At 34.7% G+C, this 24,815-nt stretch overlaps 2 protein-coding genes across 2 annotated transcripts; both read right to left on the reverse strand.

Moving 5' to 3' along the window:
* Window positions 1-8,399: 8,399 nt before the first annotated feature.
* LOC122590024 lies at window positions 8,400-9,969 on the reverse strand. Its single transcript, XM_043762361.1, has 3 exons — window positions 9,822-9,969; window positions 9,660-9,709; window positions 8,400-8,709 (listed from the first exon to the last, which is right to left on the reverse strand). Exons 1-3 carry the CDS (start codon window positions 9,883-9,885, stop codon window positions 8,587-8,589), a joined length of 237 nt encoding a protein of 78 aa, XP_043618296.1. The 5' UTR covers window positions 9,886-9,969; the 3' UTR covers window positions 8,400-8,586.
* A 4,653-nt stretch (window positions 9,970-14,622) lies between these two features.
* Window positions 14,623-20,609, reverse strand: LOC122589912 (acyl-CoA-binding domain-containing protein 1-like). Its single transcript, XM_043762243.1, has 6 exons — window positions 20,025-20,609; window positions 17,283-17,388; window positions 17,024-17,121; window positions 15,767-15,858; window positions 15,364-15,461; window positions 14,623-14,916 (listed from the first exon to the last, which is right to left on the reverse strand). The coding sequence occupies exons 1-6, from the start codon at window positions 20,456-20,458 to the stop codon at window positions 14,734-14,736; spliced, it is 1,011 nt and encodes a 336-aa protein (XP_043618178.1). The 5' UTR covers window positions 20,459-20,609; the 3' UTR covers window positions 14,623-14,733.
* Between the last annotated feature and the right edge of the window lie 4,206 nt (window positions 20,610-24,815).

Raw genomic sequence — 24,815 nt, forward strand, 5'->3', positions numbered from 1 at the left:
TGAAAGATATACTTTGTGCTTCATCCGAGTCGATCTTGAATCTCATGCAGCGGAACTTTTTCTCAACATCCGAGCTAGGTAAGTGTTCTAGAAACCGGTTATGGTTTTGGCGAGGTCTTTTAAAGTGACATAGCCGGTTATGAAGATGGTGAATATGCATCCTCGAGAAAAAAAATTGTTTGAAAAATATACTTAATTTCCAGTTCATGCATGGTGAAGGAGGTATTTTATATAGTGTTCAACTCTGCATGTGATCCACTGACTGTCCATTGGTATATGTAGATATGTAGTAGGAACTATCGATCATTTTAGGCATATATTTTTCTTTCTATAAGTTATGTGTCACATTTTCTAATACTCCATAGTTTACCTGCAGATACATGCATGAGGTATATGCATCCACTTCTACTGAAATACATATATTTATCTATTTTCCTTATTTTTCATATCCGTAATCAATGAAAACCCCGTTAAAAAGATAAATGGGAATAAACAAGTTGCTCTAGTTTCTATATGTTGTAGATAAGATATAACAGGGTGGGTGGGTCGGTGGCTGTGGTGGTCGACAGTGGAATGTCAACTACATATGGTAGTCTAGCATGATATGAGGTAGATGAAGAAAGAGGGTAACGGGAGTGCAATGGTGAGAAAGGGGGCCATCGTAGATGATGATGATGGACGTGACTGAAGATGGTGGGGTTGGCATCGACCTAACAAAGGAAGGAAAATTACTTTGAAGTATACTTTGAAAAAAATTCAACTTTATCTATCCAAACTGTTGCTTGTGATAACAAAAGACCAGAAAACTTGATAATCTTATTCAATGATAAAGTTGCCATATATATAGCAGTTGAGTACAACGGTAAGCAAAGAAAAAGTAAAACCACTAAACCACTTCTACCCATGACTCCTAAAGACTAGGTATTAACCTATAGATCAGGAAGTACATTATTATTAAAAAAAAAACACGTGCAAACGTAACCTTTGAATTATTCTCAACACCCCCTCTTAATTCAAAAGGTTCTCAACCCAAGTTTTCCCAAGTGGATTTTGGATGTTCTTTTCTACTTTTTCTCAAATACACAAATTGCTCAGTCCCAAGTGGCTTTGTCAGTATGTCTGCAACTTGTTCCTGTGAAGTGCAAGACTGCAGCTCTATCTGTCTCCCTTCAACCAGATTTCAAATAAAGTGAAACTTGGTATCAATATGCTTACTACGTCCATGATGAGCTGGATTTTTGGAAAGAAATACTGCTGACATGTTGTCACAAAAGATCTGAGTTGCCCCCTCTTGCTCATAACCCAGTTCGATCAATATTTTCCTCATCCAAGTAGCTTGACAGGCTGCTGCTGTTGCCGCAATATATTCGGCCTCCGTAGTTGATAGTGCAACTACCTCTTGTTTCTTGGAACTCCATGTGACTGCAGCGGAACCAATTGAGAAGACATTTGCTGACGTACTCTTTCTATCTTCTAGAGAGCTAGCCCAATCGCTATCTGTATAACCGACTAATGCTACTTGATTAGTTTTCTCGTACCACAAACCCAGATTGATGGTTCCTGCAGCATATCTTAAAATTCGCTTAGCTGCACCCATATGATAAACTGATGGTTTTTGCATGTATCTTGAGACTACCCCAACAGCAAAAGCAATATCGGGACAAGAATGTGTGAGATAAATTAAACCACCAACGAGACTTCTATACAAGTAATCATCTGCTGGTGCTCCTCCATCTTCAGCTTGTAATTTATCGTTGGTATTCATTGGTGTAGCTACTGGCTTGCATTGTTCCATGCCAAATCTTCTTAGCAAATCTCGAGCATACTTTTGTTGTGACAAAAAAATACCTTTTGATTGCTGATTTACTTCCAGTCCAAGAAAATAGTTTAACACTCCAATATCAGTCATCTCAAACTCATTGATCATCCTTTGCTTGAACTCAGCCACTAACTTCTTTGAAGAGCTTGTGTACACTATGTCATCAACATACAAGCATACTACAATAACTTCACCTGTACCAGCCCTTTTTATGTATAATGTAGGCTCACTTTGACTCCTTTTATAACCATGTTGCACCAAATGACTGTCGATTCTGCTGTACCAAGCCCGAGGGGCTTGCTTTAGCCCATACAGCGCTTTGTGTAACTTGAACACCATTTCCTCTTGCCCTTCTTTTTCGAAACCAGGAGGTTGTGTAACATAAACCTCCTCATTAAGTACTCCATTCAAAAATGCAGACTTAACATCAAATTGATATGCCATCCATCCCTTTTGAGCAGCAAGAGCAAGAACCATCCGTATTGTTTCAAATCTAGCAACGGGTGAGAATGTTTCTTCATAATCTATTCCACGTTTTTGTGCATACCCTTTCGCAACAAGTCGGGCCTTATGCCTTTGCACACTGCCATCTGCATGAAACTTAAGTTTAAACACCCACTTAAGTTCAATAGCTTCCTTACCAAGGGGCAAACGAGTCAGTGTCCACGTTTTATGGTGTTCCAATGCAGCTATCTTCTCCTCCATAGCGTCTTTCCACTTCGTCATCTTGATAGCTTCTTGATGTGTACTTGGTTCAACAGCAGAGAGTGCAAACTGACATGCTTCATAATCAGAAATAGGTACAGTATTGTTATAGACTTCAATGAGGTCACGTACCCTATGAGCCGAGTCACTTGAAGCTGTACCATCTGAACCTGAAACTTCATTTGACTCGCGTGAGCTTGAACCTGCATTTGACTCATCGCTAGTTTCACCAGAAGTTGGACTTGATGGCGATGGACTACTTGTTTCACCACTCGACGAGGAAGCATGGGAGTGATCATGACCAGAACCCTCACTATTATTAGAGGAGCTGCTTGAACCCTCATCAAAAGTATTTGAGCCGCCACCAACACTATCATTTGGGAACACCGTACCCTTTACAAAAGTGGCATCATCTTGTTTTCTATCATTCTTTAAATCTTCACTCCATACTCCATGTTCACAAAATACTACATCCCTACTTGGTATGATTTCTTTTTTAACAGGATCATATAATCGATAGGCCTTGGAGTTGGGTGAATACCCAACAAAGATACATTTTTTTGACTTTAAATCTAACTTCTTTCTCATTTGGGAAGGAACAAGTGCATAGGCAATACAACCAAAAACTTTCAAATGACTTACAGAGGGTTTTTTGCCATACCACATCTCGTATGGTGTTTTCCCAGAGATGGCTGTAGTAGGTGATAACGAGGTAAGATAAACTGCTGTAGATACCGCCTCACCCCAGAAGTAGTTTGGCAAACTCTTCGCCTTAAGCATGCATCTTGCCATTTCTACTATTGTTCGATTTTTTCTTTCCGCGATCCCGTTTTGCTCCGGGGTGTATGGCGCTGTCAGATCATGTCATATCCCATTATCTACACAAAACTCATTGAACAACTTCCCGATAAATTCACCTCCACGGTCTGTTCGCAAGGCCTTGATTAAATATCCACTTTCTTTCTCAACTTTTGTTTTAAATTTCTTAAATATTTCAAAACTTTCTGATTTCTTATTCAAAAAATACACCCAGCTCATACGAGTGTAATCATCAGTTAATAAAAAGAAGTAAAGATTACCTCCTATAGACTTAGTCTGCATAGGACCCACAAGATCAGCATGGATCAACTGGAGAGGGCAGTTGGTGCGTGATGTGCGAGTAGGAAATGATCGTCTCGTTTGCTTTCCAAAAATACATCCTTCACATTGGTCGATATTACCAATCGATGGAAGGCCAGTCACCATGTTTTCTTTACTAAGTTGTTGCAATGCTTGTTCATGCAAGTGACCATATCTAGCATGCCACAGTGAGGAGTAACTTCCATCCATCACTAAAGTCGTGTCTACTTTTCTTTCAAGATCAAATGGAAAAGTGTTGTTAGCTGACACAGGTACCATGCATGCTACTTTTCCAGTGGACTTGTGAGTGATTGTACAAGCATCATCATCAAATAATATTCTATACCCACCTTTCATTAGCTGGCCCACACTTAATAAATTATACCCCAATTCAGGAGCATATTGCACATCATGCAAAACTTTAGTTTGCCCATTACCCATTGGAAGCTTCACTACACCTTTTCCTTCAACTTGGATGCCCTTGCCATTTCCCATCTTCACATCCACTTTCTTAGTAGTATCTAAACGTTTAAAGATGACTTTATGCCCGGTCATGTGGTTAGAACAACCACTGTCAATGAACCACACGTTGGAATTTCCATCACCATTATTACGACTGGCCATGAGGGACTTGTTATCATCATCTGCTATTTCAACATCACCATGAGCCATAAAAAGTCTGCATTCATCTTCATCGTCTTCTTGTTCTACAACAGCATTGGCTTGAGGCTCGGACCAACACTCTGATCTCACGTGACCAAATCGGTTACAGTTGAAACATTGTACTCCATTTCTTCCACGACCTCCTGATCTCCCTCGTCCTCTACCACGGCCACCACGTGTAGGGAACCTTCCTCTACCTCTACCAAATGAGCTTTCTCCTTCCTTGGCCTGAAATGCCCGTTCTTCTTCGACATGCTCAACACTTCTATTGACCCTTCCTTCATGAGATTGGAGGGAACCCATTAATTGGTTGAAGGTTAGTTTTGTCAGATCTTTCGCCTCTTCTATCGCCGTGACCACATGATCCCATCTCATGGGTAGGCTGCGTAAAACTTTCTCAACCACCTGTTGATCAGAAACCGTATCTCCATAGGCTCTCTTTTGATTCACTATTCGGGTGACTTTTGAAAGGAAATCACCAATAGCTTCATCATCCTTCATCTGAAGAGTCTCAAACTCTCTTCTTAGCCCTTGCAACTTCACGGTTTTCACCTTAGAGTCACCTTGATACTCCGTCTGCAACACCTTCCTTGCATTTTTGGCTGTTGTTGCGGCTGCAATACGCGAGAATATGCTGTCATGAACAGCCTGTTGAATCAACGACAAGGCACGTGCATCTTTCTTTTGATTTTCTCGTAATCTCGCAGCATCATTGTCTTCCTCTGAGAACCCAGTAGAAACCAGATCCCAGAGTTCTTGTGATCGCAAGACCGTCTTGACCCTAATGCTCCAGAACTCGTATCCATCCCCTTTGAAAACTGGAAGGATTGGTTGAATGTTGTTGTTGCCGCTTGCAGACGCCATCACACACTCTCTCTCACTCCTTATATATATATATGTATATATTTTTTGTTTTGTGAAATATGACTTTTTCTCTCTCACTCAGGTGCTTTTCAATTGTAATTCCTCACAGATCTGGAACCTGGCTCTGATACCACAATGTTGCTTGTGATAACAAAAGACCAGAAAACTTGATAATCTTATTCAATGATAAAGTTGTCATATATATAGCAGTTGAGTACAACGGTAAGCAAAGAAAAAGTAAAACCACTAAACCACTTCTACCCATGACTCCTAAAGACTAGGTACTAACCTATAGATCAGGAAGTACATTATTATTAAAAAAAAAAACACGTGCAAACGTAACCTTTGAATTATTCTCAACACAAACATGGTAACTCTTTATTTAATATACAGTTTTTTATTATGACATGCATTTATCATCTTTCTCTTTACAATTAGACACTCACATGCTTGAACTTTTAAAACTTTATTAAAAAACATATACTTTTAAAACTTTATTAAAAAACATATATGTTTTAATATATCATACATATATAAAAGATTACATAGTTAAGCCAAGCATCTATAGAAATTTTACCTTAACCATGACATAAATACGACCAAAAGACTTATCGAAGGAATGCCATTTCTTCTAATCATATATGTTTTCTATTCATTCAGGGGAGAGTGGCGACAGGCCACCATTTGTGTTTGTTGAAGAGGGAAATCTTGAGGAACTCCAAAATTATATTTATGATGAATGTGGTTATAGTAAAGAGATTAGATTGGTGAATACCATTGTTTTTTAAAATGTAAAATTTGTTGATTTATGTAACCTAAAATCTATTTAATCAATTTTTGTAGGCCTAGGGTGATCGTTCTGGGGATGGGTTTTGGTATTCTCTCCGAGCGGGTATAAATAAAGTAATGTCTCTGCTTTGACTTTTTATTGTAAAAGTTCTCGCTAAAACTGAAACTTTCTATGAAAAATGGTTTCATGTGGTCAACTTGGAAGAATGCTCTATTTACTTTTACATGGTCAAGAAGAAGGACATGGATCCATATACTATCATGAAAGATGGAGATGCATCGTATGCATTTTTCTTTGTTTAATTTACATACATATCTAACTTTTACTTCCGTTTTTCTTATGTACTGTTTAGGGGTATATATACTTGCTGTTATTTTTACAACCCATTGAGGAAGAAACTGGTGGCCATTGAGTTTGTTTTTTACGGGTAATATAACATTAAATGCATTAAATAAAGAGTTGTCATGTTTTTTCCAGGTAAAATTTCTATAAATGCTTAGCTTAACTATGTAATCATTTCAGTACAATGGTTAAAAAAAAAACAAAACAATGGTGTCAACTAGATATAGCCACTAGCCAGTATGCATGTCACAAGGGTGAGTTGGCTCGTTTGGTCTTTTAGTGGGTAACAACTCGATACACTAGAAAGACTTATTTCTTGACCATCAACAATAAAAAACATAAATTGGTTACTAGGTAGCCCATCAAGCGGGTTTTGAGCTTAACCCAAAACCATGACTTACTTAGCCTCTAATTTAACTGAAACAAAACATGTTTACTAGCATATAAACTCGACTAAAGGATATTATCACAATAACAAGCTACCTCATACACTTAACATCTATTATGTCAAGTGACTAGTTTTGGCGGGAATTACTAAATATAACATAAGGAATTATCAAATGTAAAACCCGAACACTGCTCGAAATTCTGGCTTTACAAGTTGTCTCTCCCGACTTGCAAGAGTAGCAGCAGCTGCACCAGCAACAAGGGCTGGTGACTTACAAGAGAGACTACCAATCTGATGAGCCCAAATGAAACATAGAATACATTTTCACTAGTATTAAAAATGACCCTACTTATGAAACATTAAACTAGCTTGCATCTTCTTGGACAAATACCTGATGACAACCTACCTCATGCATACACAATAAAAAGTCAAAATCCATATAAAAGTCACAAATTAGTATTTCTTAAAAGTTAATACTAAAAAAATTATGTTTGAGCCCGGCTGAGGTTGAAACCAGTCAACAGATTACATCAAGTTCATCACAGAAACAATGCATCAACACAAGTTGGAAAAGAGAGGACGTACGGACCATGTATTACGTATATAAAGCGTTTAAGCATTTTGATTTGATATATAGATAATGGTATGTAAAGCAGATAACCTTAATTGATTCTATTTACTGATCATGTATTATGGTTATACGAACTTTCACAATGAAAATCTACCATATGGCCGGTGGGAGATCGATGAAGCCAACCTTAAAGACATGATAGCAGACCGTGGGGGGTTAATTAAAACTATGAAGAATTAATGTTCTATAATTAAGTCTTCAATTCTGAACAAAAATTGCACTTAATGGAAAAAACCATACTGTGCCCAAAAGTAAGTAGAAATTAGAAAACATTCATCTCCTAGGTGCAGAGCAAGCTATGGATAATGTGAATACGTCATATTATTTTAGCCTTGTTAATTTGAAGCTGTAAAAAATGATATGATGGTTGATTATTGCTCACAAATTGTATTTTGTGTAAAAGGGTCACCCAAAGAATGGTAAAAGGGTCGAACAATGAATGTTTAAGATTCTTCAAAGAAGGTCACCTAAAAAATTCAGGCAGTAGTCAAGCATCAATCCGGAAACCTTCTTTAGAGAATCTCTAACACTTCTCGGCCACCTCTACAAGATGATCTAAGTACACTTTCGTGAAAAAATGGTGAGATATTTTGTGATCGAGAATCCAAAGCTTGATTGCTCTGCCATCTCTACACTATCACATAAACAACAAATGTTGGAGTGAGCGTGTTCCATAAGTCAGTATATGGTCCACATTGGATGTCACTGTCGGGTTCAAACCATTAACATCTAATACTTGTCGTGTAAAGAAAATAAATAAAAAGTTATCACAGCATATGACTAATGAGATTATGAGAACGTGTATAATTATCCAAAGGTCACCAAATCTGTGTCTATGGCCCGCTCTGGATTTCCATTTTTTAACATGAAGCAACATATATTAAATTTTATGTGACTTTTATATGGATTTTGACTTATTATTGTTAATTTAGCCCGTACCAAACAAATTTCCTAGCTCAAAGACCCTGCATAGAAGTAAGATTACATGTATATACGTCAGCATCTTCCATGATTTGATATATTTTTTCTTATTCTTATATATCATATAATAATAATAATTACCAATAGTACACTATAATACTCGTACCAATTTACTCCTTTAATTTATTTTGCCCACAAAGGCAACTACAAATATTAATTCATAGTAGTAAAACACATAAACAAATATATTTATCATATATATAGTCGATCTTCCGAGCTAGCCATAACCAGCAAATTAAGTTTCTCTAGCTGTGTATCTTGAGCTAAAAAACTCGATCTGTACGTTATGGGTTTCTACCACCGCCCCTCCCTCTCCTTGGATCGTGCCTTGGATTGGCTCCGGCATCGTCATAGTCTAAAACTGCATCAAGTACCGAAAGCTTCCTTGCGTGTATCCTAAAACCATCCTACATGAAGAACAAATCTATTTAGGCTTGTAAATTGTAAATTCTAAGGTTGATTAGTTAACGCAGTAACTTTGGTATTGCAACAAAAAGTGATTAAGGATATATTTACATCTATATCAAATCATTAGTATATTGCAATGTTATCTAATCATATAAGTGAAAAGCAACAACTGATTATTGTTACCACAACTTATTATTTACCTTTATATAAAGATAGATAAGTTGAAATACATGTTCGATAATTTGTTTTCACTTTTTTACACTCTAAAACTTCAAAGAAAAAAAAAATCATGGTATGCACATGCATACCTTAGCTTCCATGTAGGTATTGTATGTCAAACCTAACACTTAATACTAAGGTTCAATATATTTAAACCATGTGCATTTTCATCTTATACTCATAGCATTTGAAAAAATTAATCAATTTTTTCTATAGCATGTACGCTACACGGGAAAAAAAAAATCATATAGTTCATGTGCATTCAGTCATTCACCCCAAATGTATTATCACGTATATGGTGTGAAAACCTAGATCGTAGAAAAGAAGGTAAATGCCTAGGAACCTCTTAATTATTAAAAGGTAAAAACCTACATGTTATACGCAATGCTATATATTTATTATTTTGTTTTTAGCAATAACATCACATTTTGTGAAACTCTATATTAGAGGGTTTTGGGATTGCGTTTTGAAGAGATTAACTAATTATTGTCACAAATAATCAGAAAAAGTGTTTAGCGGATAAATTGATTATTTATGGCATAGAGAGAACAGGGAGTTTAAAAAGCACGTAGACATGCTTAGTTTAATAACGCAATGCCAAGCACCCCCCTAGTAATATTAAAACTTTTGGCTTGTGTGCGATAATACCGTTAAGTTGTTAACAATGGTTTTTTTCAAGTTCTTAACAATGCTAAAGCTTGACAAGTATGTTGCTAGTAAAGACGATAACCTTGTGGAGAGAGTAAGCATGATTTACGCCACCATTCCTGCCACCGCTCACTATTCTCAGAGACGAAATGAATCAACAATAAAATTAATTAGTTAACGATCGATAATATATAGTTAATACTTAATACATACACACAAGCTTAGATACTAGAATGAAATAAACCTGAAGTTATGTAAATGAGCAATAGAAATGAAATGACAAGAGTAGTTTTGGTAAAAAGAGCCATATAGTATGATGATACTGCTTTTGTAATGCAGGATGGAACAAAAAGAGATCAGATGGAGAGCTATTTATATAATGTAACAACCTAGCTCAATGAATTAAAGAGATATATAGTGGCTATAGCTAGCTTTCATGAGATGATACCAACCCAATAGCTATACAAGTATGATGAGTAGTAGTGCATGTAGCAATACCAACATAATGAGGCCACAATATATTGTGAAGTCAACTTCATTAAAAATTATGTTACATCAATACATACATATATATTTAATATATATGTAACAACACTACTATACATAATGCATATTGTGGACACCTTGCAGTATTATCCCTTTGCATGGCTCTTATAGTTTTGCTTTTTTAATTTCTAAGTCAAAACCTGCTTTCTGGTCACAATCATGCTCCATCTTGCATTTTGTCATCTTTGGTTACCCATCAATTTTTGACTTTTTTTGGAAACTTTGAAAGGAGATGTATGGAGTCACCAAACAGTCCACAAAATATCACGTATCAGATCCAGCATCCTTCATACATATATATATATATACAACCCCAAACTTGATCAAGTGATCAACGTTTTAATTAAATTGTTTAATAAATTTTTATGTATATATGGTAGTCATGAATTAATGTATATGTTAATATGTATCACTTAGAATCGAATAGTAATGTTCACATCCTTTTATCATTTATAAGCTATCACTACTAGAAAATTGGACTTTACTTTGACGAAATTAATGTCGGAAAAATCTGTCGCAATTAGCGACAGATTTACCGACAGATTAACCCTTGCAACTTTGTTTAAAAACTAAATTTAAAATATATTTTCGGTCATTTCACATTTTTTTTTAAAATCTTGATAGAAGTCTTGACTTTGAATACAATGTGTTGTATTGATGAAAAATAACGAAACATACATATACCTAGAACGTCTTGATTATTTTCTAGTAGTGATAGCTTAATTATGTTATTTGACTTATTTCTGTATTTTGTGACTTTTACCCTGTAATTCTTGATCTCAAGCTTCATCACTATTCCTTGGGTAAACGTCATCTTAGGTAGACGTCAATTTCTACTTTTGGACCATTATTCTTCTTTTGTGTTTTTGGGGACGAGAGGAGGTTATCATTTGTGTTAGTACTGTTGCTTACTATTTGGTTGTATTGCATCATATATACTAAACAGTTAACTTCGTATGGAACAATTAGTAATATATATTTGTATGATGATATCGTATCAAATTTGTAACAAAATTCATCTTTTTTTATTTATTATTATTATTATCAACCCTTTCAAAAAATCTAAGATACATATTTTCGTTAATGGTTTTTCTCTATTGGTACAAAGTTGTACTATCTTATTTGAAATGATTATGTATACATGAATATTTTTAATTTATAATAAACAAATTGTGTTTTTGGAATACATAAGCGAGTAGTGGAATCAGTAGCACTAGGAAAAGTGTGACAGCTCAACATAAGCACTTTTTTCTTTTAAATTTAATTAAGATTAAGATAATTCAACCTTCATATCACTAAAAATACTTATGTTAATTAGAATATTTAAGTCCATAATCTCCCAAAGGGGAGACCAAATGTTGGCTAAAGTTACACATTCAAATCTTCATTTCCCCTTAAGTAAACAAGAATTTTAGTTCTATAAATAAAAATAACAAGTTCTATGTTTGTAAATGGCTTTGCCAAGAGCTAATCTTTTTAGATTTTAGAATACCATCTCAGTTTAATGTTTATATGTTACCTTAAATCAAAAAAAAAAAAAAAGTCCACGGATGATTTATAGCTTAAAGTCTTTAGTTCAGAAGAAAAGAATATTAGGGCAAATTGGAGAGTTCTTTATTATTATTAATTAATTCTTAGTCGAATTATATTCAGAAAGACAAAAGGTATGTGCCACATAAATCGTAATATGAGAGAAAAAACGAGCGATGGTGACTCTCGTATATTTTTCCTATGTCGAAAAGGAAAATGAAGTGTACCAAAAGTGTTCAAATATAGGCTTTGACCCTAATTTCATTTTTTAAATCAAAAGTATAATTTAGTGTTTATTTTGGAAAAAAGGTATGGTGGCAACATCATTCTGCAAACATCATGTCTCTTATGACTTATGTTATGTTTCTTTTGTTAAGAAAGTTTTGCATTGCTGGGTCTTTTAGGGTTTTATCAAAGTCATATTATCCTTATAACATGAAAAACGCAGCGGAAGAAATGAACCTTTCATTATGTTATATGTAGTTAAAACCAAATTTTAACTTATAAAAGAAAACCCCAAACAATAAGGATCCATGTATATGAATATCATGCAATCAAAATAACAACCATAGGGTGTTTAGAAGACTACCTTCTTCCAAGCTTATGAGAAGGTTGATATGAAGAAGATGATGTTCTTGAATAAGCCAAGTCTTCAAAATAGAAGTACCTCAAGCTTGCATACCCCAAGCCTCCAACAAACACCCAAATATGCTAGAATTTTAAACTTGGAAAACCCTTCTTTTCTTCCTTGTTTGTGCCGAAAAATAAAGAGAGAAAAGAGAGAGTTTTTGCACTTGAGAGTTGAGAGAACACTATTGCAAATGCATGTAACAAGTGTGTGTTTCCAATGTGGCTAGTGGGTTATATAAAACAAGCAAATGTATGTGTGTTTTGGGTGAGAGGGGGCCGGCCCCAAGGTGAGATCACATGGGTCTCACCAACTCAAAAACCACATGCATTTTCCTTTTATACAATATATATAAATGTATTATAACATGTTATATACTTTATGTAACATATTATGAATTATACACAACACACATAAGTGTTTATGTTGCCAAATAAACACATTCACATATTTCTCAAAATAAATTATCCATATAATTTACTTATATTTCTCAAGTGCATTTATTTAGAAACCCATTTTCTAAATGCTTCAAGTATTGATATTTATTTAAAGATCATATCATATAAATAAATATCATAAGTGTTTGTCTAACTTGTTATTGGGTATGACCTGACTTGGATCATCACATACTAGCCACGTCAATTTAATATGTGTCTTGGGCATACGAAATTCCAACAATTATTCTTGTGAATGAGGTTATTAACTTATAATTGTCTTATTATTTACGAACATATATATAAACTTAAGAGATTTGATCGTATCAAAATTAGTATAAAAAATTGTGTCATGTGTCCTTCACTCAGAAAGATATTAGAATAAGATTTAAGTGTTTGAAGATATATTTTAGTTCTGATTCAAAGTGAGTTATATTATCCGACTCAGAATATCCATATTGTGTGTATCCAACGTTCATCTATTACTATCATATGTATTTGTTGGTATGCATGTTTGTCGACAGGGGTGAGTTAGATTAGGACTCCTTAAATTAGGGACCATTAGGGACATGAAACTTACACGTGTAAATTGTATCTTACACATGTGTAGGTCGTGGTGGCGGTGGTCACCGTCGCCAGATGATCATGGTGGTGATCGGAGATGATGGTGGTGGCGGTGGTGGTGATGGTGGTTGTATAACTTACACATGTATAGGCGTGGTGGCGGTGGTCGCCGTCGCCGGAGATGATGGTGGTGGTCGGAGATGATGGTGGTGATGGTGGTCAGAGATGGTGAAAAATGAATGCTTGAGAAGTGTCTCTAATGGTCCCTAAAATAAGAAGTCCCTAATTTAACTTTTTTTGTTTTTCGACATGTCATTAATTTGTATAAGTTGTCATATGACATCCATACAAATTGTCCAAAAGCAAAAGTACCACCGAATACATACACTAGAAATATTATAAAGTTGCATACATGCATAGATCGAACCATTAAGTTTGTTATGTATAAATAATTTTGAGGCAATTCTAAACACTAGCTTGTCCCTAAAATACATTATAATTTGCTGGGACTTTATATATCTTACTGAGTATCAACAAAACGTTTCATACATTCTTGAATATATAGCGAATTATAAACCAGCTGGGTTGGATCAGTGGTTGGAACTCTTGCCTCTGGAGACAGAAGTCAAGGGTTCAATCTTCATGCCCAGCAAGGCTGGAGGGCTTTTTCTACCGATGGTAGAACATGGAAGCAGCCTCTCTACCTTTGGTAAGGGTAAGGCTGTTTACATCTCAACCTCCCCCATACACCGTCGAAGACGGTATTGGGACCCAAAACCCGTGGAAGACGGCATTGGGAGTTACTTTTTTGAATATATAGCAATTTAGCAACATCTTTAAATTCTTGAATATAGGGTGATAAAGATGTAGCCCAAGATGTATTATGCTCCTTGTTCGGTTTTTCCTCCCTTATATGAAAAACGATTCTCTCCTCGTTAGTTACATAACCAAGGTGACAACTCGTTTGGACCAAGTTGGGTTGGTAAAGAAAGCACTTATTAGTATAAGATTTTGGGCATGATAAGGTGGAATTGGTGACTCAATTGTTACTTTAAGAGTGATGGTGATTTTTAAGATTGTGTATGATCCTAATTTTGAAAATGAAAAGCAGATGGAAAGTTGACTACTACGCAAATTCAACTTCATGGACCATGTAATATCAAATTCCACTAAAATTCGTACTCAAATTTCAAAGATCACATGGAAGAGAAATCTGATACCTTATATACTACATATATGATTTTCAGTTTTTCGTCTCGTGAACATTTGAGATGGTGTGACATAATCAATCCTAGCATGTAGGAAGCACAAAAACTCAAAGCACCAACATCACAAATTACCAATGATGAAAACAAAGCTATGTATAATTTCTGAATTTGGACAACTATCTGACAACATATAGCAATTTCAAACAAAAGACACCTTTCCGGTTTTCTGATAAAATTTGAACAAAACTATGAATCAAAAGAGGGTACTTGGGGTTGGATCCAGGGCCATTTTGAATCACAAAGATCAAAAGGGTAATTTCCATCGTCATCTTTGATATCCGTAGCAGCATTTTTCTTCACAAGCAACTCGGCAATGCTTTCTCTTTCACAAACAGCAGCATAATGCAATGGTGTCTGGCCCTCATTATCCTTCAGGTTACAGTATTAAAGAAATATCAGCATATGTCCATGGGAATATAGTTTGCACAATTGACAGGTACGAGCAGGTTGGGTTGGTGGCAAAAGTTTTGGACCCAACTCCCAAATTTTCGCACTTTCTATAGATGACTAGCGTCCCAGTTTCAGTTGAGAAGAAGTTCAAAAGGGAAACAGGTCAAGTAGGTCCCAAAGTGTATTATTAATGAACACAACTACCAAAGCCAGTTAATCAAGAAAAAGATTACTATTGAATATTTTATGTGATCATATTTGACACTATTTATTTTAGTGCAAAACAATAGAACCAAAAAGTGTTCCAGGACAACTCAAACCCGACTTACTTTGATCTGCAAAAAAATTACCCATTTTGATTAAAACCCGAACTGATCTGATACCCAACCCGTTCATTTTGCCACCAATAATTGACAGCAAGATTACCTTTATGTTCACATCAGCGTTCCTGCTCAACAGTAATTCTGCAGCTTCTACATGGCCACGATCAACAGCCCAGTGCAAAGGTGTCCGGCCCTCGCTATCTGCGTTTTTAAATGATTGTTAAAATTTAAAAGATATTATTGAATACCTATCGGCTAAATGCAGATAAACGGAAATTACTTCACATATATTCACACTACATAGGATTCATAATTTGATGGCAGAATATTTCCTGGTCAATGGACTTGGTATCATACACATCTCACTCTATTGTATAGTTTATTTAATGGTCTATACATACGATCCTTTCTATATCATACAGGTTGATGTTAACATAACCACCGCGGAAAATAATAAAGATAAATAAAGTTTACAATATGACTTCGAGTGATAGAATGTAACAAACCCTTTGTATCCACCGGAACACCACTCTCAACACACTTGATCAAGTTCTCTGTATCACCTTCTCTTGCGAAGGCGTGTACAGCATCTAACTTTCTGAGAAGCAATGTGTTAGCCAAATAATATTACTTCACTACTCTTATACATAGTAATCCTAGTGTAAACAATTACCATCGGTGATTCAGTATCTATGCTAGAAGATTATATAATAACTAATAAATATGGTAAAACAAAATCAAAAGATACACATTGACAAAGAAAAGCATTTGAGAATAAAAAAGGTTCACATACCACTTTCAGGCAAGGGTAACTTAATTTAATGCAGACAGGACCTATGATGCATAGTTATTACATTCACTGGAAATTGAAGGTAAGGTAACAGGACGACAGCCTGAAAACACTTTTCGCCCAAGGCTAGTTATTTTTTCAGTAAACAATGTGTGTGTGATAAATATCATTACAAAAAAATGTACCATCACAGTAAAGGCTGGCATAACAGGTCACATGAAACCTGTTAAGACACGAACCTGTTAAGGTCAAACACGAACACGACCTGTTAACTAATCGTGTCATTCTTTTCAAACACGAACACGACACGAAAATTAACAGGTGCACCTGTTAAGAAATCTGTTAACATATACTTTATAAAATTCTTGACTAATATTAAAAAAAACTTAACCATACAAAAACTCTTACAAATTTCAACTATTATATAACGGTAATAATCCTTACATTACAAAAGTTCATAGACATCTTACCTTATAAAAATCATATATCAAATTATAATAATCAATTCTTAGTAATTTATGTATATGTATAACCTTAACAGGTCTTAACATGTCTTAACAGGTCTGGATCTGTTAAGACACGAATCTTAACAGGTCTTAACAGGTCCGAACCTGTTAAGACACGAAACCTGTTAAGGTCAAACACGAAACCTGTTAAAAACAGGTCGTGTCGTGTCGTGATCACACTATAATCAAGTTTCCTTTACAAAAAATTGACTCGGCAGATTGTATAATGTATACAGTTAAAATACAATTTGGACAACTTTCAAGGTGCTTGATCCATTTCATTTTTAGTTATTTTTGGAATATTTACCTATTTGACCCGTAAGAAATTTAACATAACCTGATTCAAGCCATTACAATAATCCAAATTGCCACATCTACCACTAACAAAAGCATAGGACTGGCATCTACAATCACAAAATGGGCTTTTATATCTAGTAATCTCACACAAAAGGTTTACAGAACCTTACAGCTCGTCAGATTCCTCTTCATGGATAAAAGAGCTGAAAACAGGTCCCATTGGTCTAGTATCATTACTTGATCGTTCGTTGTCATTTTCACCTCTTCTCTTCAGTGAATTACAACACCAAAGACAAACAGAGTAAAATATGGTGAGTAGTTAATTAATAATAGCTGACAAACCAAGACACGCTATTTTTTTTTCGTGTGTGTGTATGCATGTGGTGTGTGTGTGTGTGTGAGAGAGAGAGAGAGAGAGAGTCGTCTCACAGAAGTTGAACCAGCAGCCCAAGTAGGGTATAACTGAGTAATAATTTCAATATACTTTATCATCGCTTCCTCTGGGGGCATTGCACCTAATTTCTGCCATGCATTCCTAGCGCACACCACACATAAAGTTAAATATGAGAAAGGTTACAAAAATGAGCAATATTCATATAAGAAATGTAATGATGATCAGTCGTATATGTCCAACAGATATATATGATAACTCTATACACCATATGAACCCATCTATAAAACACAAAAACAGATAAGAAAGCTACTTGCAACATTCTTTCCATAATGATGTCAAGGTTCATAAAGCGTTTATGAGGGCAGGAGAAGTATTCGGTCAAAAAGGATTAATTTTGGTACGGTTTGGAACAATTTAGGTTACTGAAAACTCTTTGGGTATGTTTGGCAAAATTAGGTACAGCAGCCGGAACTTTTATTAACATAATGTGTTCGGAAAAGCAGCTGGAGCTGGAACTTATGAATGTAAAATGACGTAAAACGGCAAAAATATTAAATTCAAAAGGTGGAAGCGAGTTAGTTATGGGTATTTAGATAATTTAGTTTCCCATAAGCTCAAGCTACTTTTCAAAATCTACTTCGATTAGCTTATTGTTTAGGAGCTTTTAGAAACATAACCTACCAAATTATTTTGGTAGCCAAACAAAGCTTATGAGCCTAAGCTTATATATACCAAAAGCTCAAGCTCTTATAGGATCCTATAAGGAGCGTAAAATAGATAACGGAAAACGAGTAACATTAAAAATACAGAATGTGATCAATGGCGTGTCATACATGTCCAGCAGATATATGATAACCCTTACACATATGACACTCACATATAAAGGAGTAATGCTAAAGATTGACTTTCACAAAAAATAGGTAAGAAAGCAATTTGCAACCATTGTTGTTAAAAGCGAGCGCCCAGGCCGCCTAGGCGCAAGGCGAGGGCGAGGCAAGGGGTTCCCGCCTGAAAACCTAGGCCCAGGCCCACTAAGAATTTAGGCGGCAGACTCCTTTTTTCTATAAAACCCTTTGGTTATCCAAGAAGCATATTAATAGCATCACGTTTATATATTGTTCAAATATCAAAATCAAATCATCAATCAGATTATATCAACATCAAATCATCCTTCATCAACATATTCTTCCTTTCAACTTCAGGCAAGTTTTCTTCTTTTTTTCTTAAAATTATTTTTTTCTTTTTTCTTTCTCAAAAGATCTTTTCAACTGTTTTGGCTTAATGCATTATGTGTTATTTAGTTGGAATTTGCTAATTTTAATGTCATTTGGTTTGGTTTTTACTTTGGTGCGCTTTTTTTTTCCGGGCGTGCGCTTTTTTTGCTCCTCTCGCCTTCGCCCCGTTTAGGGTCTTTGCGCTTTGAGTTCGCCGTCGCTTTTAACAACTATGTTTGCAACATTCTTTTTAGAAAGATCCATAACAATGTCAAGGTTCATAATGCACAACTTTAAGCCAAGGGCAGGAGAGCTATTCGGTCGAAAAGAGATATTTTTGGCATGGTGCATGGCTTGAAACATTTTGAGTTACCTGAGACATTTTATGTCCAAGTTCTTTAGAATTTTCGAATAAAAAAAAGAAGGATGCCATATATGATTAAAAATAACATAACTTCAACAGTACTTTATTTATATAGATAGAATGATTTAGGAGGTTATATGCATTAGAAATACTCTGGGCGACTTTGGACCTGGCGACCTGCTCATCCCGTTTGACCAGTTTCATTTGTAGCTTAAGTTTTTTACTCTACCTAGTTAGCCTGTTATATAACTAATACATTGATCATCCAACTTAACATGACGGATCAAAACTGCAACCTCTACCAAAATTTGAAAGTGTTTGTGTTTCTGAAATATACTACACTTACAGAAAAAACACATACTACATGGTACAAGCAAAGTCTTGGTCCATCCAACATATTCTCCAAAAAGAAGAAAAATAAAGGGGCAACATTAAGTTATACACATACATAAACCAATATATTAAACATGAAAAATGTTAACAATACTTCAAGCAACAATCAGATCAAGCTAATATCTGATTCTCACAAAGTCACAAGCTAAGAAACAAATTACTATTTAGGCAACTCGAATTTAATGCGTGATAATTGGGGATTCAAAATTAAAATAAGCAGCGGCAAATATGAGTAAGATCTTCCATTTGTAAAATTTGTTAACAAAAAAGGAAGAAGATTTTCTCGGTATTAAACTCGAAAACATTTAAGTTTAGGAATGCATAACATGAATAAGATATCATCCATATCAATCACTGGTTAACTTTATCATCCCACACCACACATTAGACAAATATAAATTAGTCAGGATAAAGGGGTTAATTGAGCAAGTTAACCATAGATATTTAGACCCCTTCCTAAATTTTTGATGGGAAAATATAAGATGAACACATAAACGGATGAGGTTATCCATATTCAGGTTACACGGGAAGACAAGTCTTCTTATTTTTACTAAGGCGTAAGCTGCCAAACCACGGTATCCTATGGCTGTTGCCGAATCTTTCCTGACCATCCCTAAGATTATTATACTTGGCATATTTGAACCAGAGACATCTTGTAAATATCTCAAAATGTTAACCAACTAGCCTACGAGTCTACAGCTACATACATATTTGGCAAAAAAGTAATACCTAATCATTAATTAAAGATATATATATATATATATATATAAACAGGAAATCTATCAGGGTGAATGAGATACAAGTACCATTTAGCTCTAGCAGTGATTTTGAGAGCAGAAGGCTGAGGAGCACTACAAGGACCTTCAGTAGCAATCTTATACAACCCATACAGCTGCAACTGCAACTCACTGCTCACTTTCTGCGACGATTTATCCGCCGCTGTCGCAGCCACAAACGCCGTGGCCGCGCTAAACGTTTCGTCTAGTTCCGTACTCTCCACACCTTCCCAATCATCATCATCACTATCATTATTACTAACTGGTTCATTTTCAGTAATATCTTTTGGAATTAAAGGCTCCTCCTCCTGCTGCTGCTCTTGATCATCAAGAGATGAGGTGGAGCGAGTTAAGCGGAGATTTTGGTGGCGAAAAGAGAGGATTAGAGAGAAAAGTTTAGAGACGAGATATGAGAAAATGAGTCCCAAGATTATTGATTGAGTGTATTGTTGCCAGTCTAACATTTTTTTATTTTGAAAATGGAAATTGATTTTCAGAGTTGGGAAGGAAACGGAAGTGGTGCCGGAGAAACCGATTTAGTAAGAGTAAGCGGCGGAATGACCGATATAACACCTTATGATTCTTGATTTGATAAGCTACTTAATAGTAAAACCCCGTATATGTGAGTGCGCGATGTTTATGTTGTCAAATGTCAAGTTTACAGCACACAGCCATACCTTTTCTTTTTCTTTTTTTACATGTGACATAAAAATTACGAGTATATTAAATAATGGAATTTTTTTTTATCAAGTAAGAGAGGTCTTTGGGATGCTACCCGCATGTTGCAGTGGTTTCATTCACGTCTCATTTCATTATTACTAAAAACGATATAAAAATCAATTAAGCAAGATCTTACCGTAAATTGTTTGATGTCGATATGTTGCGGTGGTATAATTACACTATATGACTCAAGAAACTTTAAGACCCAAGTGGTGAATGCTAGGAATATGGGAGTTATAAACATCTCGTTAAGTGATATAACAAAGATAGATATCGACAAAATACTTTTTATTAGTATATATACGTGTTACATGTGATATACTAAACCACTGGATACTATAACAACAACATGCCATATCATTATCAAACAAAAATAACACGAAAGTTTAATATTTGTAGTATGCCATGAAAGAACACAGTTTTATAATATCTCAAGTGGTTATCAAATTAAACAATGAAAGTTTTATTGTTAAATATCTCAAATAATTATCAAAACAATAAAAGCATATATATTTGAAAAGAATTTGGTCGCTCAAAATTTTTTGCGAGTTCTATTTATACGATTTTGTGAAAAGAAGAAAGATTTGAGGAATTAATATATTGTTTCTTATTCTTATCTCTAACATTTGAAAATATTATAAAGTAACTGATAATCAATAAAAAAGAAATAATTACCATATTTGGGATACTAATTAATAAACATGAAAGGGATATAGACACGCACAGTTGTTCACGTAGTATTTTGTTAATTTGTTATCTCTAATTTGTGTTTGACGGTATTTATAACATTTCTCCATGTAACATTTATCGACATGGATGTAACATTCAACAAAAAGGTCTATTTTTTTTAATAGAGAAAAAGAAATGTAGATTAACAAAATACTTTTATTCCTACAGATTTCCCGATGAGAATTTCACTAAAATTGGAATGGATTATATGAGAAGTCATAAAGCTGAACCCAAGTTTAGTGTTGAAAAAAAGTAACCTACGAGACATATAATCATCTAAACTAGAATGACAAAGAGATAAACCGAATTAGATCCTAACACCCTAAAATGTGTATCTTTATATGTTGTTTCATCATTGTATCTTTACACACCCTTTAAGTTGAGAGTAAGAATAAGTTAAACCCCCATACTTGGACAATACGGTATAAGTTAACACATTGACGACTTATTTAGTGACAGAGTGAAACACCATGTTGGCAACGATGTCAATGTCGAATTGACTATAAGTCTATAACAACGAAGATTCACTGGTTCCAAGTATAATCTAAGTTTTTTTTACGATTTACACCGTTATATAATAAAAAAAAATTTTGGTTTTACTAATGATAATCATATACCTGCAATAGTATTCATCAAAAAGAATGTCACAATTTTCTTGAAGATATTTCAGCATATTTTCTAAGCATACATGTTGTTAATTTCCATTATCAAACAACGGTCGAACGACAACCGTTGACTTTTTATGTCATTAAACAAATTTTTAATGGTTGTGAATAAATCATTCGAAACTCAAGTACATTTCATAATGACACATGGCAAATTTACATAAACAAACCATAACCTCGTAATTTGCTTCCCTCCAAAACCAAAATTATTACAGATATTTGAGAAAAACAAATGAATCGAATCCATCGATGAACTCCAATCGAATAAGATCGGAGTAATTGTAAAAAGATGGAGGAGAATTCAACCGCGACAACAGATACAAACGAAAAGCCTGGGCTGGCAAGTCGGGTTGGCAACAATGTTGCATCGGCATTCTTTGCATCTCTCGAGAGTTGCTCGTGTGTCAATCTAACCACGGCCGATTCTGATGATGAAGAGGACCTCGAGGAAGAAGATTCTCAAAACCAAGCAATCGCGATGGCTCATGTGAAATCCACGGCTTCAAATTCCTCCCAAAATGCTCCTGCCCCCGTTGAGAATCTTCCGGTTTGATCGAATAGATAATTTTGGAAGCTCGATCTAACACATTTTGGTTGGTTATTTTGTTCATTAACTATTAGTTATGAATTTACAATCTCGTTGTATATATAAAAACTTGTTTGTATCTTATGGTTTTGTCGATGTTGAGGATTGTTGCATCTTTGTAGGCTAGTTTGGATGGCAAATGAATGGATTTTCTTTTCTTTTTTTTTAAAAATTTATCTCTTTTTAATGTCATTTCGAAAAATCTTTAACAGGTTGTCGATCGAGCTATGGGATGTGTAACATTTTTTTTTTTGAACGACACTTTATAGTTTTACTCTTACTCCTAAATTACACGTATGTCTAGAAATCAGGACTCTCGAACCCAGATAGATCCTCCCAAGGTTAAAGATATTACCAATGGGTCATATATATTCGGGTAGATCGATAGACAAATTTCAAGTTAGGCTAGCCACAGACCCATCAAATTTTTGAAATGTTATTTTTTTGATTTTCTTTTACAAATTTTAACATTATATATTCATGCATGTCTACTGCATTTTAACATTCTCATAGAAATATATATATATATAGCTGCTATCATTTCATAAGTTCTAAATTTAATGCATTTCAAAATTACAATTCAATCATGGTCAACAAAGCAACACATTCACTTCATGAAGTATAACAAAAACAAGAGCCAATTAAGATGAAAGAAAAACAATTCGAAAGACATACAATAATTTCCAAACAAACAATTAGTAAAATGTAGCATGTCACTTATTTTTTTTCATTATTCATTAAAACAACTATGTTATGTGTAATATATATTTTGTTGATTTTAAAGTCTTATCAAAATATTATTTATCAATACCAAACTTCAGTATTTATATACATTTACTAGATGATAATATTTGAATGTATTTAAATTTTAAGTCATTGGTGTTAGAAATGGCTTATAGTATAACTTTTATGCTAGAATATTGTTTTATTTGTATATGATAATGATAATTGATTTTAGAACTTAATATTGTTGTGTTTTAAGTTACAACTTTTTGGCATTTCTTTGATAGATGTTATATTTTGTTGAAAACCCGGTCTACTGATCAGTAATTTTTTATGAGACCGATTCAATTCATGTAAGGAGTGTTGTCACTGAAGAGGGTTTGTAAAACCGGACTAGAATAAGAGAAGATATTGGGCTAAAGTTAAAAAATGGGCTTCAAATAAATTTAATTATCTGGAATAATACTTGATGCATCGGCTCTTACCCTTTCAGCCTTTCTGCTTTCACCACCAGTCCACCAAACAACTACATACATAAATACATTGCATTATGGTTATTGACTTATTGTCATTTCTTTAATGGTGTCAAATCATGGTTTCTTTCTTTTTTATTTTGTTAGTTATTGCTCTTTCCATTATAAAACAATATCGTTATACTATCATTATCGGTCTTGAACGTATATCAATTTATGAGAAAACGTTTGCAAAACAAAGATTAATTTAATGAACTTTCTTTTTATCCAATCCAATATTTGAGAAGTTGCATTCCACTCACTTACAAGGTAGAAATGATCAAAAAGCAAGTAAAGGTTGAGTGGATTAGAGTAGTTGGTATTGATTGACACGTTCGGCTCGATCACCCTTCATTATCGGGTTTCAACATAATGACTGGTGTGATGGCCTTAATGACTGGTGTGATGGCTCCAATGTGGTGTTTTTTAAGCATAAATTTACATGGACTTAAATATGTGGAATTTATACTTAATTTTAGGGGTTTTAATCTTGCTTAGAACGTGATTGGATTTATTAAAAACTTGCTAGCGGTTCCCAGTTGGTATGGAGGTATGAACAACTTCCACGCTACCAATTAAGTGTATAAGTATATGTGTGTGTAGTACATGAGTTGAGTGAATTGATATGAGGCAAAGGTCCGTTATTTATATGCACCAAGGAGGGGTGGTCCTTGGTGCATGACGTCTTGATGGCAGGGACCGTTATTCAGTGCGTCATTTAGTATAGCAAATTTTTTCTCTTTAGCTGACATTCAATACATTTTTGCAGTGTACGAACATAAACGTCACTGAGTCTAGGTACAATTAGCTCTGGATTAATGAGTAATTCTGCAGCTGGTGATGATGCCCATAACGGGTGTCGGAGGGCATACGTCATCAATATTTA

The sequence above is a fragment of the Erigeron canadensis genome, chromosome 2, assembly GCF_010389155.1.
Source record: "Erigeron canadensis isolate Cc75 chromosome 2, C_canadensis_v1, whole genome shotgun sequence".
NCBI lineage: Eukaryota > Viridiplantae > Streptophyta > Magnoliopsida > Asterales > Asteraceae > Erigeron > Erigeron canadensis.

Excerpts from the sequence above, each read along its gene's own strand:
- LOC122590024 (XM_043762361.1), bottom strand. The coding sequence starts at position 9,885 with ATGGCTCTTTTTACCAAAACTACTCTTGTCATTTCATTTCTATTGCTC. Across the intron at positions 9,710-9,821 it reads GCTCATTTACATAACTTCAG|TGAGCGGTGGCAGGAATGGT; the intron begins GTTTATTTCATT and ends CTCTGAGAATAG. Across the intron at positions 8,710-9,659 it reads ATGCTTACTCTCTCCACAAG|GATGGTTTTAGGATACACGC; the intron begins GTTATCGTCTTT and ends TTCTTCATGTAG.
- LOC122589912 (XM_043762243.1), bottom strand. The coding sequence starts at position 20,458 with ATGTTAGACTGGCAACAATACACTCAATCAATAATCTTGGGACTCATT. Across the intron at positions 17,389-20,024 it reads ATCACTGCTAGAGCTAAATG|GAATGCATGGCAGAAATTAG; the intron begins GTACTTGTATCT and ends GGTGTGCGCTAG. Across the intron at positions 15,859-17,023 it reads GAAGAGGAATCTGACGAGCT|AAAGTTAGATGCTGTACACG; the intron begins GTAAGGTTCTGT and ends ATTGCTTCTCAG.